The sequence below is a fragment of the Corvus cornix genome, chromosome 5 (genome assembly GCF_000738735.6).
Source record: "Corvus cornix cornix isolate S_Up_H32 chromosome 5, ASM73873v5, whole genome shotgun sequence".
NCBI lineage: Eukaryota > Metazoa > Chordata > Aves > Passeriformes > Corvidae > Corvus > Corvus cornix.
The window spans coordinates 57889600-57907359 of NC_046335.1; the positions used below are offsets into that span (position 1 = coordinate 57889600).

General features: G+C 40.2%; 1 protein-coding gene across 8 annotated transcripts in view; it reads right to left on the reverse strand.

Annotated features, from left to right (window-relative positions):
* Window positions 1-17760, reverse strand: part of SHANK2 (SH3 and multiple ankyrin repeat domains 2) — a 279065-nt gene that overhangs the window by 228480 nt on the left and 32825 nt on the right. For all 8 annotated transcript variants that reach the window (XM_039551944.1, XM_039551945.1, XM_039551951.1 and 5 more), the window contains 7 exons: window positions 12048-12251; window positions 10367-10438; window positions 10139-10247; window positions 9736-9887; window positions 8772-8939; window positions 6563-6679; window positions 3118-3195 (listed from right to left, as the gene is read on the reverse strand). In XM_039551944.1, coding sequence (XP_039407878.1) covers window positions 3118-3195; window positions 6563-6679; window positions 8772-8939; window positions 9736-9887; window positions 10139-10247; window positions 10367-10438; window positions 12048-12251 — 900 coding nt within the window. The remainder of the gene's footprint in view (window positions 1-3117; window positions 3196-6562; window positions 6680-8771; window positions 8940-9735; window positions 9888-10138; window positions 10248-10366; window positions 10439-12047; window positions 12252-17760) is intronic.

The following is a 17760-nucleotide window of genomic DNA, read 5'->3' on the forward strand; positions in this document are numbered from 1 at the left end:
CAATCATAAGGGACACCTGAGACACAAACCATTCTCAGGTACAACTCTGCTGTTAAAAGGTGGCACTAAGTGCCACCTCAGAATAGTTGTTCCATGCATTCAAACATATTTGTTCTAAAAACACTAATTATTAGCACTATAGTGCTTTATTGCTCATTTGAATTATTCATATGGAGCTGCTGATCATTAAAAGAGAAAGGAGAGACAAGATAAACAAGGTGTATGTTCATTTTAACTTACACTTCATTTCAACAGCTTGTAAACACTGCAAAACTCAGATTTCTAAACTATTGGATTAATATTTGCTAGATAGGCAATGAATTATTTTATGTTAACCTAGAAGCAGAAGAAATGTGTGGAAAACCAAGTAGCTGCGGATGGTGATGGGATACCATGGCTCTTCTGAAAGGATATTTCTGGAGGTTTTACTTCTGAAATAAAAACTAATAAAATAGCACATAAGATACTTCGATGGCCCAGCCAAGAGGGGCCGGGTAAGAGATCAATAAGCAGAACTGGCAATATAATATAATGATGGGGCACAGGTTTCATCTCACCTCAAACTGCTAAAAATAAAATACAGGAAAATTTCTGCTGACCCCGCGTTCTGCAGACTTTGAGCAGTGGGTGACATCAGCTGTACCCAACACTGATTGCTGACTCGATGCACCCCAGGAATGGGTCAGGATGAAACACATCTCCCTGCAAAGGCAGCTAATACAGGGTTAGGTGCTTAACTGGGAAATACAGCCAAGCTTTTTTATGTCCTCAATGTCCTCAACACCTGGCAATGCCATTCCGACACTGAAAAGGCAAAAAGGACACCCCGACCCCAGGTGTCCACGACGTGGGATCCCTGAATTAAGTGGCACAGAACTCAGCCCAGATTAGTTTTCCTTCCTGGAATCTGGTATATCCATGCTTGCTTTAAGAAGCACTGTGATTTGGTAAGGAGTGAGCAAGTGCACATTTATTCTTCTGATGGCAAAACTGCACCACATTCATTGGACACCGATGCCTGATACAAACTCTGCCGCTCGCTTTCATCGAAGGAAAACAAAGCCTTGGCAGGCCTTGAAAGCAGCACACAAATTTCTCCACGTCTGGATCCTGTTGTTTTTACAGAATAGCACAGCTTTCATATCATCAATTTTGTGAGCAGCAACTCCAAAGAATCATCCTTTTAGGTTGCTGCAAAAGGGACGTAATGGAGGTGACCCAAAGGAATAGATGCGGCAGCTACAACCACTCTCGTTATGTACATATGAGATGCCTCGATGTTCCCGCCTGCTGATTACATGAGCAAACATTTTTAGTATGCAAAATCCTATTAACTCAAGGGGATTCTGCATAATTTTATAACAGCTCCACTTGTGGTGTTTGAGCGACTGGGTCAGCAACAGACAGATGGCAAAGAACTAATTCTAAGGCTGCTTTATTGCAGTGCTGGCGCCGGGGTTTCCTCTACTCACTCCACTCGTATAAAATGGAACTTTTCCGACATTCCCTACACCTTTTTCTGTTCTAAGAGCAAGAACAAGAATGTTGGAGCAGTCAGCACGAAGAAGAAGACAAATGCAAAACTCTTCTGTGGGACATTTACCCTCTCTCCCTAAAATCCTAAACCAAAAAGGAAAGTTAACCTCAAAGGCATCAAGTAACAAAATAATCTAATCCAAGAGATTACCCTGGAACACATCCCTCCCATAATTAGGGTTTTCTCTAGCTCCATTTTTTGATCACTTCATAATTCTGAGGTGCAGACATAAGTATTAGCCAGACCTTAGTGAACTGGTGCTTAGCATGTATTTAGATGGCAAATTATTAGCAGTCTGAAGATGGTGCCTAAAATTAAATTATTAATGCACCGTTTCCCCAATTTGGGGAAAATGGTCCCAAAAGTAAACAATGATCTGGCTGGGATTTGCAAGCAGAACTCTTAAGCTCTTCAGATGCACAACCTCAGGCCCAGAAAACCTTCAAAATATGGAGGGAATCAAACTGATACCGAAATATTTGGCTGAGGTTTTTTTGAAAGCCCTGTAACTACACATAAACTTGGAGGAGTTAACTCAGAGACCCACAGGGATACAGCTAAAGTTCCAACTGTTTCACTTGTCAAAGCATTCTTCCTTGAATCCTCTGCCAGCATTATCCAAAGTGGGTCAAGGCGGTAATGGGGAAGACACACCAAGGAAAGATAAATCAGGATTTCTTTTAGTTGAAAAACTCCTTGGTTTGGGAGAACAGCCCCCTTCTGTTTCACCACAGGGCAGGTCCTTTTAATGGCACTGTGCCATCATTCTTCCAGAAGCACTGATTTTTGTAACTTGAAAAAATTCTTCTGGTTTGGTTTGGTTTGTTTTTTAAATATTACAGTTTCCATCCCTATTTCTCACATGTCACTTTGCATCAGGAATGTTTCTCTGACATCCAGGCTAATTAAGCCTGCTTCAGAAATAAGGGCTTGAGGTTGTCAGCCATACCCGACAACCCTTCGGACAAACAATTCTCTTCCATTTGGATTTTTAATTAAGCTTACTGGAAGTGCTTCCGTATCAGAAAATGGGGACAAACCTTTGACTACTCCAAAGAAAGATTTCCATTTTCTTTTGGAGATAACAGATGACAGTTTCAACCTCAAAGTCTGGCAGTGCATTAAGTCATCCCTAAAACTTAGCCCAGCTCTTTGGCCTCACATCCAAGGAAGGAAGAGCTTCTTTTTGGCTAAATCAAGAGAGGCCAAGCAAACCAAAGTGCCCAGACAATCCTCAGATCACTCTTACATGGATCTTGGATCTGTTTTACATGGGACTGGAGATCAGCACAGAGCAAGGTACATCTGACTGCAGAACACCAAGGATTTCATCTTTTGCCACCAACAGCTCATGGAATTCTCAAACTCATTAACAGTGTCACCAGACCAGCTAAGAGGGTGTTTTCCTCTCATTCCTAATTATTCCAGGATGTCCTCACTTAATGAATTAGCTAAAAGCCAAAGTTTTCACTCACTCCACACCTGTGCTCAGCCATGTACAGTGTGACTTCTTCCCAAAACCAAGTTCATGTGAGATTTTCTTCCCAATATTTCAGAGGCAAGAGGTATTTCCTTTTTACCTGAAATGGAGACTGGCTGTTGTAATTCTTTATCTCCTTGTTGGCTCCCCGGAACAGCAGCACCCTTGCACAGCTCTCCTGAAAATGATGGAAAAGGAAACTTGTTCATAAGGATCCTCAGGTACTAAAGAGACTGTGACTGCCAAGAGTTATGAGGTGTTTGGTCTATATTTTCATGACTAAAAAATAAACAAAATAAATGATCTGAGAATTTAAATTGTTAAAGTAGCATTTTAAAAATGACAGGGCTTCAGGTGCTTTGCAGTGTATGAGAAACTATAGGCAAGTGTAAGAAAAACCATGCAGGAATGCAAGAAGTAAATACCTTATTAAATTTTTAAACTGACAAAGTTCCATACTTGACAAATCAGATTTTTCAGAAATTTAACTCCCCTATAGGAGTTTTCCCTATTTTGGAGGAAAAGCAGTACTGTTCACAGTACTGGGATGAATTATATCCTTTCCTCCTGCTAAAAATTAAACAAGGCAGTTTTACCACTTACTTTGTTGGGTTGGTTTTTTTTCCAGCCTATCCTCAATATTAAATGTATGATTTTTGTTTTAATACACACAAAATTTTTGATCTGTCTGTACACATTGCATTGACCAGACTTATTGTCCCTCTTTTCCCCTAGAAAATGCTAATGGTTACAGCACAAGGAGGAAAACTGGGCTTCAGACCCTCTAAACTGAGAAAATCTGCAAAGGAAATCCCTTAAAAACAATTTACTTTGGCCAATACAGTGCATTGCTTGAATCACTGCTCTCCATGGTTGTTAAATATGACTGACCACAGTCTGGTACAAATTCTCAGAGGTTCTGAGTGGATTCCCAGAATTTTTGATGATTTCTGTACGGACTCTGTTTCCTACCTGCCATCTTTTAATATTCATCTTAGGGTCTTGTGCAAACCAATTCACATTTTAAAAGGGTTTTATATTTCCTCAACAGAAATATTAATTTTGTTGTGCTTTCTGGGTTGTCTTGACATGTTGTGCTACAGAGTTGTACCTAATGAGGTATTTGGATGTGCTACCTTTCACTTTGAACAGTAAATTTACAGTCAGAGAAGACAAATTGCATAATTTAGGTATTTCAGTGCCAGAAACAAACCTTATTTACTAGACTCTGAGTCACAGGTTAATTTGCAGAAATTATGATTGAAAATCATTTCTATCATTGTGTTTTCTAATTTGCCACAGTGGATTCTTGGTCCCATGAAGTCTCCCCATCACAGGGCCGCCCTAAGTGTATCTGGAAAGGAGGTTATCCTACCTTTTCCTCAACTGAAAAAACAAGAATGGATCAAGACAATTATGTCTTAGATTATAATTTTTAATGATCTAGAGTTAACTGAAATAGTCTCATTTGCTTGCACAGCAATCTGCACCTTAGGTGTGTTCTCTCTATCCCTAAACAACTGATCAGTGTCCAATTTTAATCAAGAACTTGAGGATATAAACAATTATATTGAAAAATATACTGTATTTATTGGATGATCATTCATTGGGTTATCAGAATAAATCATCCAACATTACAACACCAAAAGAACTATACATTTAAAAACTCTCTACAAATTTAACTGAGCTGTCTGCAGTGTAACAAAGGGATTTATTAGCTAAATGGTTTAGATTAGAAAAGTTTTGCCAAAAGCTGTCAAAGAGTTGTTCAACATAAAAAAGAAATCCAAGGGAATTTATTTGGATTAAGTACTGCATTTGTTTGTTTATTGATTTTCTTTTTTCAAAACAAACAGAAGCACTCTTAACTTCACCCTCACTCCTTTTTGTTTCCTCCCCATCTGTCAGATTATATTCAATTTTAATACTACAACAGCTTTCATCTCAGATCCAATCCTCCCAGTGAAAAACGGCACATTTCATCCCAGCAAAAGGCAGAGTTACTGCATGGCCATGGAATAACTTCCAAAACCAAGAGCTTGTTCAGATCAGGACTTTGCTGACATCCAGGAGAACAAACTTGCCAACTTCAGAAAGTAACCCAAGAAAATTCCCCAGGGAAGACTGGAAGGGAAGATCAAATGGGTAACGACTCCATCTACAGGAACCTGGAGGTAACAAGGATGCTGCCGTCCTTCCCATCCTCTCCAGCTGGAAAAGGCAGCCCCGTTCCTCCCACAGGAACCAAGCACAACTTCCCATTAAAAAACCACTGGCAAAAATCAGCACAGGTTAAAGTTCACAGCACCCCGAGGAAAGCCTTGTATTTCCACATGCACCGGATGAAGGAAAAAAGAAGGACGACAGTGCAGGCAGAGGATGATAAAGTTCCATCACAAAGCCAAGCTTAGAGGCTGTGTAAGTATTTGCAAATTTGTAGCTGCAGTTTCAATTAGAGTCTCTCAGTCTCCTACAGAATAACTTCGTCCACTGAAGTCAGGAAAACACAGCTCTACATGAAACACACTGTCATTCTACAGGATTATTCTAATTCCCACCTCATGCTGCATAACCTTTGCTAAAAGTGTATGGTCTTGAAAAATGCCAGATTATCCCCAAAATTCTTTTTTTTTTCTTTTTTAAAAAGCTGAGGGGGTATTTTAGACTTAATTGAGGAATCATGACGAGACTTTAGAAAAAAATTAAGATGGTAGTTAATTAAGAAGCAGATGCTTTAACAGATGTTTCACTGTTTACAGTCACATCTGATGCTTTCCAAATTCACTGTAATATTTTATGTACTGAATTTTAATATAGTTGTAAAACTCATTCCCTCCCCATCCCATCCCTGCAAAGAGAGTATAAAATGCTATCAAATCAAAAGGTTCTATTACTTGTAAACGACTACACAAGTTGTAAACAGCAAAGAATCCAGTATCTTCTGTATAGAGATATTTCCGCAGTATTTTACAACTCTTTCTTATTTAATTCTAAATTAAATTATAGAATAACAGCAATAAATGCTGTACAGGAAACATATTTAGATATGAATCAAACCCAAAAAAAGCTGGTAGAGCATAATGTTTTATTTTCTAATTAATACCCATACCCTTGCTACCTACAATGAGCAGCCCTATTTGTAATCAGTGAATGAACCACCAGTAAAATAGTTTTTATTATCTTCTTTCCAGTTATAAGACCACTTTTTAAAACCTGAAGCACTTTATTGCATATAAAATAATGTAGGGATAGGATGAAGGGGAAAGGCTTCAAATTGAAAGAGAGCAGATTTAGAGCAGATAGTGGGAAAAAATTCCTCCCTGAGAGGGTGGTGAGGCCCTGGGGAAGTTGTGGATGGCCCATCCCTGGAATGTTCAAGGCTAGGCTGGACGGGGATTGGAGCAGTGTGGTGTAGTGGAAGGGGATTGGAACTGGAAGATCTTCAAGTTCCCTTGCATCCCGTGGTTCTGTGAGCTCTCAGCTCCTGCTGGGGACATTTCTGTCCCTGCAGGGGGCCAGCAGGGCTCGCTGGCAGGGGCTCTCACCTGGTTGTAGAGGGCACAGATGTGCAGGGCCGTGTTCCCCGAGGCGTTCTGCGCACACATGTCGGCGCCGTAGAACAGGAGGTGCTCCAGGTGTTGGACGTGTCCGTACCTGCAAGCCTGGGCAGGGATGCATCAATATTTTGGTTATTACACAACCTAGGCAAGAGCTCCAGGGAAAGATTTTTAGCGGAGGAGGTGCTGTTTCTACCGAGGGTCTAATTTTTAGAACCACGCCTGGTTCTCTGATGGGAGCACAAACACCCAGATGTGCATTCCTTCACCAGCTCCCATGTGGGCACTGCAGGTACAGCAATCCTGTGCTTGAGTTTAACTATCTGCTTGTTTGGGGAAGGGCAGCTTAAGGGATCAAGAAAATACTGCCTTTGGAGCTTTTTATCCACTGATGTTCATGTCTCAAATGTGACAAGTTTTTTGTCCTGCTACTCTCCGGAACACTGCCCACCAGATGGCACTGATCAGATTGCCAGAGCTTTTTCCCAAACTGGTTACATGTCTTAGAAGGAAAATCTGGCCAAAATCCAAGTAAATCTTCTTGGTTCTGTGATGTCAAGCAGACACACAGCATACACAGGGCACTGCTCCAAAAGAGGGAGAAATCTTCAAGAGTTACTTTATCTGTCACACAAATAAAAGGTTAGACCCTAGATTTTTGGAAATAAGCTCTATGAATAAGATTCATAGAAATTAGAGACTTCCCTGATTAGCAAATAAGCTTGAGAAAAAGCACAGCAATTCTAGTCCTCAGCCTCTTTTACTTGACTTCCTTCTTCTCTGTGGCTCACTGACCAAGCATCTCCCAATTTCTAATGTTTTTAAATTTGTGTTATCTCAGATCAGCATCATTCCTATAACAATCAGAATTTAAGGTAAGAGATACAGGTATAAAAATCCATTCAGTCTGTCTGAGGTACCTCATTACTCCTGAATTAAGTGGGAGGTACGGACTGACACACCTGGCTTGGATCTACAATTCAGAAGAGAAAAATTAAGTGGATGCTCAGTGCCCAAATTAAATCCCCATCCTTCTTAATTCATTGAGGAATGCTTGAATTATTGATTAGTCAGAACAGATTGCTCCTAATCCCGACGTAAACATTGATTTATTTAGGATTACAACCAACACAGGGGGGTTGGAAAGCTCTATTTCATTATGAGAAATAATAACCTTATGTGTATGAGGCTGGGGTTTAAAAAGAGGGACATTTTCTCTGTATTTTCAGGGAGTCCAGATGGGGTAATACTTTGATCTAGACAATCCATTTCCTCCACATCTTCAGAAAATATGGTAACAAATAATTCCTTTCTTTTCCCCTACTCTAGAGATGGATCCAAACAACCTCGAGCTGGCCACACTTAGGGAAAAAGCTCAGATTCCTGCCCAAACCTGGGTGCCAAAGCTACCTCCCATTTCTTTCAAAGAAAAGAAGAAAAAATCTGTGTACTAAAGAATTTAGTGCACAGAAAATAAAGTGAGCCAAGATGACCTAGGCAGGCCTGTAAGGTTGATTACTTGTATCTTTAATTATCTCATAAACGAACTGAGCAGTTCCACTTTTTGTAACTATCCAAACTCATCTGTCCAGAGAAATGACAAAGTAGCTGCCATGACATTGGGACTGTTAGAATTGCTAAACTTTTTGTATTACTGAGTTTATAACTATGCAAAGGGAAATTAATAAAGCATTTTTACACAACTGCTGGATAATATTCAGGCGTTTCTGGAGAGGACAATGAGAGGCTGATTGATCCCAGCAGCAGGATCCTGAGCCCAAATCTTCCTGTAAAGTTCAGCAGAGACAAAGGGGAAAGCACCCTGACAAACACACAAGAAGCATTACCAAGGACACTGACACTGGCATCTAACAAAAAGAATGAGCAACATTTTCCTACTGAAGTGCCCCAAACAGGATGCTAAACTTCCAACAGTCCACAACATAAATACAAGCAGTGCAATTTCTCCAGCAAAATCCACAGTAACCAGAGGATTTCAAAGTTACAGAACACCACTGGAACAGTTTTCTACTTCTAAGTCACCACAGATGGAAACAAAGTGAATAAATAAAAGGAAGTAGGAAAAGCAAATAGAAAAAGGAAGAAATTTCATACTTGAATGTGCAGGGTCTTCAAAACAGCATTTAACCCTAGAACAACCATGGCACATTTCCTCATAAAAGCAAATCTTTCCTACCTGATGGATTTCTTGCCATCCATTTTCATCCTTGCAGCTGACTGTAGCATGTTCATGGAGTAAGAGCTCACAGCAGAAAGGGTCCCCTCCCACCACGGCCGTGTGGTACAGCGGGGTCAGGCCACAGCTGTCCTTGTAGTTGGGAGATGCTCCCAGCTCTAAAAGGGTCTGAAAGCAATCACAGACTGTGAAAAATAGATTTGGAGGGACTTCCACCTAGAAAGGGTCTTTACATGAAAAAATACCTGAAAAAGTATTTGCAAGGTTGATACTTGACATAACATTTTTTGCTCACTTATTTATCAGCTGATAAGAGTGGGCCACGGCACAGACTAAGAAAGAAATAACCTTGGAAGAGCTAGGATCTAAAGGAATCTATGGGGATAGCACAGAAAGAAGCAGTGGCAATGTCCAGTTTCCATCCTCTCACTAGGTTCAGAAATGTCAGCTCTGAAAATGCTGCATCGCCTTTGCAATGCATTCACCTCTTCAGTTCCAAGGTGCTTTATCAAAAATGTCATGCAATTTGAGTATCTGTCAAAAGGGAATAAGCAAAGCCATAAACCTAAGACTTAATCTAGACCATCAGTGTGATTTAAGAACAGCTGTTAAAATACAAAAGAAAACAGAAGAGACTGTGTTAAGGTGAAATGTGCAATCCATGCCACTGGAAGCTGCTTTCAAAGAGGTAAGTGACAATAATGCTATTCCTATTTCCTCGGACAGATCTCAGTGTATCACTGAATAAGCTTAAATTTCACCACTTTTCTTCCTACCAGAAAAAGATAAATCGGAAATTAAAAGGCCCTTTATTGAAAGCAAATGCTAAGATTCGAAAGCCACAAGAAAGTACTAGAACATCTTAAAGGATCCATGGAGAACAATACATTAATTAACTGGAAACAGTGTCCTTTCTGCATTTTTTTAATAAGATAATATATAATTTGCTCCTGAAAGCACTTACCTTGAGGGCTACTTGGTTCTTGGCTCTGGCTGCTTTGTGCAGAGCTGTCATTCCGTCTTTGGCTCTGAAATCTAAATGTGCTCCTCCATTTTTCAGAGCTTTTATCACTTCTACTGTATTGTCAAGCTGAGCTGCCAAAGTCAGGGGTGTTTCTAAGGAAGAGAATAGGATGTACTTGAAAAAGGTGAGAAAAATTATAAAATAAAGTTAATTTAGAAAATAATATTAAAAATACTGTTCAGTGAAAATCATAAATGATCAGTTATCTCCTTTGGACAGCAAAACCCTACAGATTCCATTAGCCCAGGGTTGTGAAGGAATGTGTGAGATTCATCCTGTTACTGAATTTAAGTTTAACTAACTCAAGGTACACCTTTATGCTGCTTAGTTTTATTGTTCTGACCTCCGCTTTCTAAGTCATGATAGTTTGGGTCCAGTCCTCGGTCCAACATCTTGGTCATTTTTTCCACAGAGAGATGGTGGACATGATCCATAAATTTTCTCAAATTGGCCTGAAACAAAGAGCGACAAATGAATCATCCTCTGATTTCCAAAATAACATTTTGACTAAAAATGAAGCTTTCTGTCAACTGATGTCAACACCCACTGGAGGTAATCGCTAACTCGATACCTTGGTGTGAAGCTTGGCCAGCTGCTTTTCATCGAGGTTGAACTGTTTGTACACTCTTTTCTTGTAGCGAAACTGAGGGAGAAGAGGAAGAAGAAATTTTAAAACTTGAAAACTTAAACCTCATAATACAATTTTCTGACCTTACCAGGAAGTATCATCCATGGTGATCTGGATTTAGGCAAAATTTTTTAAAATTTTAGAAATAGGCTCAGTATTTCATATACTTTTACATCATTTAAGCAAAATTCTTATCTTGTGCGAATACACGGAAATCAGTGGAGGTGTGTGGGAAATGAGATCAGCCTCTAGAATCTGGAGAAATAAGCAAGAATTACACTGAAAAGAGCTCTTCCCGAAGGATTTCTGTGCACTTTCATTTATAGTCTCAGGCGGAAAGAGCTGGGAAGGTACGTTAAATAAAAAAATATATATTTCAAAATTGCGGCTTAGCATTTCTGAAACATGAAAACAAAAAAAAAGGATACCTGAAAATCCCTTACTCAAAGCAGGAGGAACTTCCACATGGGAAAGTTCTCCTAATATTGGTTTTGTGAATGAGGTTCTGAGGACTGCCTCTTTTTTTGGCTGAAACTCACTCACATTTTCTCCTGAGCAGCTTGGGTGCAGTAGGAAGACCTGTAGCAAAAATCATGGGGGTTTCCACAGCTACAATTTACCATTATCTCACAGTCCCATGCAGAATTCCAGGAATGCAGCCTGTCTGTTGGACGAGGGACTGCGCTGAATGAGGCTTTAACACCAGCTTTTCACAAGATCACTTTTAACACCTCAATTGCTGCAGTCAACACTCACAAAAAATGACAGAAACAAAATACAGTGGCTGTTTAATTTCCTTACAGCTGTAATATGGACATCAGTGACTGAAACTCTGAAATAATCTCCTAGAAAAGGGAAAACCTGAAGCTTTGTCAGGACCCTGGTTCTTTTCTCTTGGATTTGTGTTACAGTGAAGTCTACCAAGTGCACATTATTAATGGTTGATGTGCCACCATACAGGCAATACCAAAATTAATTCAATGCCAGTTTCATGCCCCAGTTTGCTGCTATATTGTGTGATCTGGCTCTGCTCCAAGTTTGTCCAGTGCCATAAAAGTCCTGCCCAGCTTATCCCCAGCTGTGGGGCCTCTGCAGAAGCAACAGAGAGGGAGGAAATCCCAGTACACAACCTCTCCTCCCTTACTGCTTTTCCAGGAGACAGACAGAGGCAATCTGTGCACTCTGAAGGATGGCACAGAGGGAACTAGGATGGGGGTTAAAAAAGGCTTCACTGGGACAGAAAGATCTCTTTGGGAGAAAGCACAGGCTGGTTATCCAGCAACTGCTACACCACTGTTGCAAACCTAATCATGGGTCCAACAGCTTCACCTAGAACCTCACATTTCTGTATTAAATCACAGAATTAGATACATGTCCTGTGTCCTCAGCAGAGGAAAACTCCAAAATCCACTGTCTCAGAAGGGCTGACTCTTTGCAACCTTTTGGGGATGGACCAGCTCCACAAGCAGGGAATGACAGCACTTCTGTGAGCAAGGGTTCAAGCTCAGGCTTGCTGATAACCATATCCCAAATGCAATGCAGGTGCATGCAGACACCTCAAATACAGCTTTCTGTACAGTTTGTATCAGAACAGAAATGCTTCAGATGTTAGATCTAAAAATACCTCGAGTGAAGGAACTCCTTTATTTACTGGCTGCGGGTATTCCCTCAGAAGTCGCTCCTCATCCAAAAACTTCCCATCTCTCCCATTGCTTGCAGGCTGGAACAGTCCATAATTCAGCACATCTTTCAAACTCTGGTTCAAAGTGCACAAAATCCGCTGTTTTGCAACCCACACTGAAGCTTCTGGGTTAAATCTAATGCATTTCTGCCAAGAGAAATTATTTTAAGAAACCCGATTAGCAAATGAAACATTTAAAGAGCATCTTACATTCTAAAATTTACAAATGCCACTAATAATTAGGAATATACACAGCAAATCTACAAATTCCATGACAAAACATCGCTCAACAAGAATTCTGTTTCAGATGTGTAGTGATAATATCTAATGCACAAGCACTGTGGAAACACAGGACATTTCAACTCCTTCCACAAACATCAGGGAACACACACATCCTTCTTCAGAGAGAGAGCACCTTCATGGAAAACCTGTTCCAAAAGCCAGGTAAAAGGGATGTTACAAGATGTTTAACTACCCACTTGATTCTTGGCTGTTCTAATACTTGTTAGATCCACAAGAATTTCATATTCAGGCAAGAATTCTACTTCTCTTTTAGCCACATTTATCTCAGGGTAAGTTTATGGGAGGAATGATACAACGGGAAGCAAATGACCTGAAAACTTTGACAAACCTTCCCAGTTCTCCGCTTCTTACCAAGCTGGAATTCAGGGATTTGAGGAATTTAGGGATTTTGCCTACACTGCAGTCACTGGTTGCAAGGCACCAGCAGATGGCAATACCTAGAAAGCAATTTGGTGGCTCTGATGTGCATCCTGAACACACCACGCTGCTTCTGCTTTAATCCTTTAGAGTCTTCAGTATAAAATAAGCTGTCAGACTTTGTCACAAGAAAGGCTGGCTAGGAAGCAGCTTTCATTTCCCTTACTTATTTTATATTTCAAGATGTTTTGTGAAAAGTTTTGGGGGGGTTTATATGTTGAAGGGACACAAAGTAGATTATAACAAGTATTTTCCTCCCCAAACATCCCAGTAGTTACAGTATTAGCAGCAGCAAGGGCAACCTGCTTGAAATCCCTGTGTTCCTTCTGAACCTCGCTTGCCCTGTGACTCCTACATGGATTCCAACTTCAATACAAGATTCAGACTCAAACATCAACACTTTTCAGCAAAACTGTCAGCTACGAGGTGTGTAATGAGCTTAACTTCTAACATTTTCCACACATTATCCACACATCCTGAAAGACTACAAGAAGTGTTATTCAAATGGGAAGATAATTTTGAAATTACATGTATTTTTATCTCCAAGGAAAGTCCTTCTTACCTGAAACAAACTAATTTTGGACTTGCATGACACTGTTTTGATTTTAAAAATACAAAGCAGTTACTTCTGATCCCAGTTTAATTAAATCTGCTGGCTTTTAATGCACCTGGAGAATCCAACATGTTCAATTTTGTTCAGTCTGTTCCTGTGTTCTCTCTGTTCTTGATGGCATGCAAATATTTCACAAACTAATTTAGTGAGAGCTCCAGCTCTTCTACCAATTCGTAAGAAACAAAAATGGCCTTATTGTAAAAAATGCTGATCCCATTAGCAATTTAGAATGATCAGTCACATAAAAAGTAAATCGATAACTGGATAATTTTTTGCTACCAAAATGTTTCAGACTGAGCAAAGTGAAACTAGTGAGAAAAGTGATTATTTATGCTTTCCATGAAGCCAGGCAGGATAGAAGTGGAGCTGTTACCACTCTCTCAGAGGCAGGTGCTGACCAAGAGGATAAAAAGGAGCACTGAGATGCTGCATAAGGTGCATTTTCCATCAGCCTGTCCCTGGAAGAACTCCACTGTGCTGCTTCTGTGTCCTCCTGGCAGCCCTCCAGGCAGGGAGCACCACAGCCACCCCCTCTATCCTGCAGACAAATCATTACTTACTGCCACACTCCGTACCCTGAGGAAACATCAGCTGAATCACAGCAGGACCTACACACAGGCTGCTCCAGTTATGAAATAAGGAACAATTCATTAGGCACACATGGCGTGGTGACCACAAGGAAAGGAAGCAGCAGCAGAGTCAAAAAAAATGGACAACTTTTTTGAATCTTCAACGACAAGAAAAAAAAATTTAAATAACAGGGATAGTTTAGTGACAAAGAACTACAGAAACACATGAAACAAAGATGTTTTGCACTGACAGATACATTCACTGGAAAAAACCACAACAGTTCTTTCAAAGAACAGCCAAAAAACCAGCCCTGAGTGGCTCAAAGTCACTGTCAAAACCACACCAAGCCCCTCAAAATGCAAGTGTAGCAGTAAGACAGCACGTCAGCACTGGCTGCTGAGATGCAAGGCCTGTGTTTGGGATGTGAAAGCTCCTCGGATCACAGGAGACACGGTCAATTATTATCTTGCATTCCTGCACGCTGGTGAGAGCAAGTCACTGAGTGAAGGGAAGGATGGGAAGCCAGGGAAAAATACAACTTCCCCAGCTGAAGGGAAGATATTCATTCAGTGGCAATAATGCTCAGGATACAGAATTTCTGAGGGATAACATTTATCTGCTTAAAATCTATCAGCCAACACATCTTTCTGCTCAGCTGTCAATCACACAGAAATGTGCTGTGACTGAAGGACACGACAAAACATTGTTTGTACAGCTGCCTCCAAAATGTAATTGCCAGGATATCAAAATATGAGTTATTCCTTTCAGTAGGAGATGTTGATATTAAAGATGTGGCAGCCAAAAGGGGGGAAACACAAATGAGAGTTTGGCACAAGGAAAGAAAAGGGAGCAAGTCACTCATTTTGGTTTGTGCTCAGTGTTCAGCTTGATTCTCTGCTGAAACACTGCTCTCCTTCGTCAGAATGCACTCAGGAAACACAGAATTCATGAGGGGACAGGTCAGAAAAACCAGTCTGGCCAGACTGTCATCAGACCACCTGCCCAGATCAAGGGCATGTGAACAGACACCAGCAGCACAATGCTTCTCGTATCAAACTGAACATAAAACAAGGAAGAGAAACTATAAACAGAAAGCAGCAAGGATCAATCAGACACAAAGTGGGATACAGAAGAATATTTGGGAAAAGTTGCAAAAGAAAACCTGGAGTATCTATGAGGCAGCACAGACTGGAAACAAGTGAGAATGGAGGCATCCCAAGCAAAAATGGGACTGAAGCTGCAGTTGTGACAACTGGGTTCCTACTTTCGAAAGGGAAAAACTGCACAAAGTAAACAAAGTGTTTTATCTGAGAAGGAAAAGCACTAAAGGAAAAGATTCTTTATCCTGAAAAGCAACAAATAATTTAAAAAGTAAAGAAAGCATACAAAAGTACAAAAAGCAATGCGGGAAAAGAACACCAAAAAGTAGCCACAGCTTCAGCTGTTGCTATACCAAACTGCCACTTACCCAAAAACATTTTGCATGGAAAGTCCAATATAATTTTTTAAACCCCAAAAAACAGGGGAGGGACAAATCAGTAAATGCTATTTATTGCAGTGGAGAAGCAAAATAGTTGGGCAGAAAGCATCTCAGAGAAGTCTTCAGCAGACCCAAACCCATCTCAGCCTCAGAATCTAATAAAATGTATGAATCTGAGCATTTTGACTTTAAACGTAACCCAGAGGGAGCACATAAGTACAGGGTAAAACAAAAGAGTGGAACAACCACCATGTGTTGATAACAAAATGATGAAAGCATTCCTTAAAACAACTGGCTGACAGAACTGTTCTCAGTGTCTGTGGAAAAGAGCAATTTTAAGCACAAAACACCATCGCTGTCAGAATACTAAGCAAAAAGAGATTTTCTTGACAACAGCTCCTGAAGAACCAGACTAATTTCACTTATAGGCAGCATCACTTGGGATTTGTTCCTTCATGGGCTGGAAAAGGAAACAGATACAAGATGGCCTGGATTCAGACCAAATAACATATGCCAGATAATGCAGCTTTTTTACCCACTCTCCTTGTGACTGTAGAGGGCTTTCTACACTCTCCATTCCCTCAGGAATTTTACTGAGCTCAGGAAACCTTTCAGTTGCTCATTTAAATATTCCCCACCCTCCTGTGCGAAGGATGACACTCACAGGTCATGCACAGAGGCAATAAGAAATTACCATTTCTACCAAGTAGTGTTTCAGTAAATTGGGTTATCACCTGAACTGAGAAGGAGACAAAAAAAGAATTGATAAAAGAATTGAAGAGCAGTAGTTCTTAAGGGCTCTGTATGAACTTGTCAAGGTTCACATTGTCTTCTAAGTTTGAAATGAAAATAAAAGGACAACAAGACAGACATCCTGCAATGGGTGGTAATTTATAAAGTTGTCCATGGCAGCACATCCTACTCATGGTGCTGGGTGCTTATCTCATACCTGCAGTGAAACAAAGGCAATTTGTACCACAGCCACTGCACAGGAGCAAACTTTATTCTTCAGGAGTTTGGCTAAGCCTTTAAAGCTTCCCAGGTCTAGGGTTTTAGAATTTCGTCTAAAGCCCTAAATTTGTCTTCCTTAGAACAAATATAGCGTTGATCATACTTCCTAAAAACCAAAAAAAGCAGAAAACTAAATTATGTTATTTCACCCTTCTTTGATTAAACAGACTAATTTTAAACACCTCGTACATTAAATTAATTATAATTATTCAGGAAATGGGGCCTGTGTTTGCTCTGGCTTGTAGCTGTACAACAGCTCAAAGTCTGGTCTTCTCCACAGTTTGCTCCACTCCTTTTAATCACCAATATTCCTGTTTGCTAACCTGAATCCAGGTCTCACTTTCCCGCACAAAGAGCTCAGGGGCTGATAAATTAAATAAGAAATACATCAGCTGCTATAGAACTGCTTAAAACAATTCAGTTACTTCTCATGAAGAGTGGATTGAAAAGGGGAAAGAAATACAAAAAGTAAAGCAATAAAAATGAACAAATGATAAAATTAATTTTTAAAATTGTCTCAGTAGTGTCAATAAATAAGTTATTATTGGTCTAAAAAACCAGAGTAATGAAATAAGAGGGCTTGAGGAAGCTGTGGTTTTAACAGCAGAGTAAACATAGCAAGAAAAGCTGGTATTTCCATTCCATTTCCATGGATCTGTTCATTGACAGGGTCACAGATAGAGCAAGCTGGTAAGACCATCAAAAAAAGCTCCAGAACCACACCTGAGGGCACACTGTCAAAACAGCTCCTCCCTGTCAGGCTGCAGCCAGCCCATCTCTATCATTCTAAAAATGAACTTAATTAAGAAGAAAGGAAGAGTTTCATCTGAGATAGATCTTCGATGGCAGCAGGGGATGATATAGATCTTACGTGTCAGCACAGAGTGATGTGTGCTGCACACATCCCTAAAATGGATGCGTTTTTATAATCATCCTGGAAATTTAAAAAGGCTGGTGCCACTACTGAAAATCCCAACAGCAGCATTCAAGGAAACCCAGGGTAATTTAGATAATTAATAACAAACTCGGACAAGTTGTGGTTCTAGATAGAATCAGTATCTCCGAAGGCCTTTTCCAGGATGACACTGTTATTCCTATCACAGCAGCTGTGTTGGTTTCCCTCACTGGAAGTTTGAGAAATAACACCCTGTAGTAAAGGCAAGGCAGCAAAGGAGGAAGGAAAGGTTTATTTGTGCTTCTCTGTCCTCATCTTTACACTCTAAAAGCCACAGGGTCTCTAAAAGGGGTGTCTTTTGTGTGGC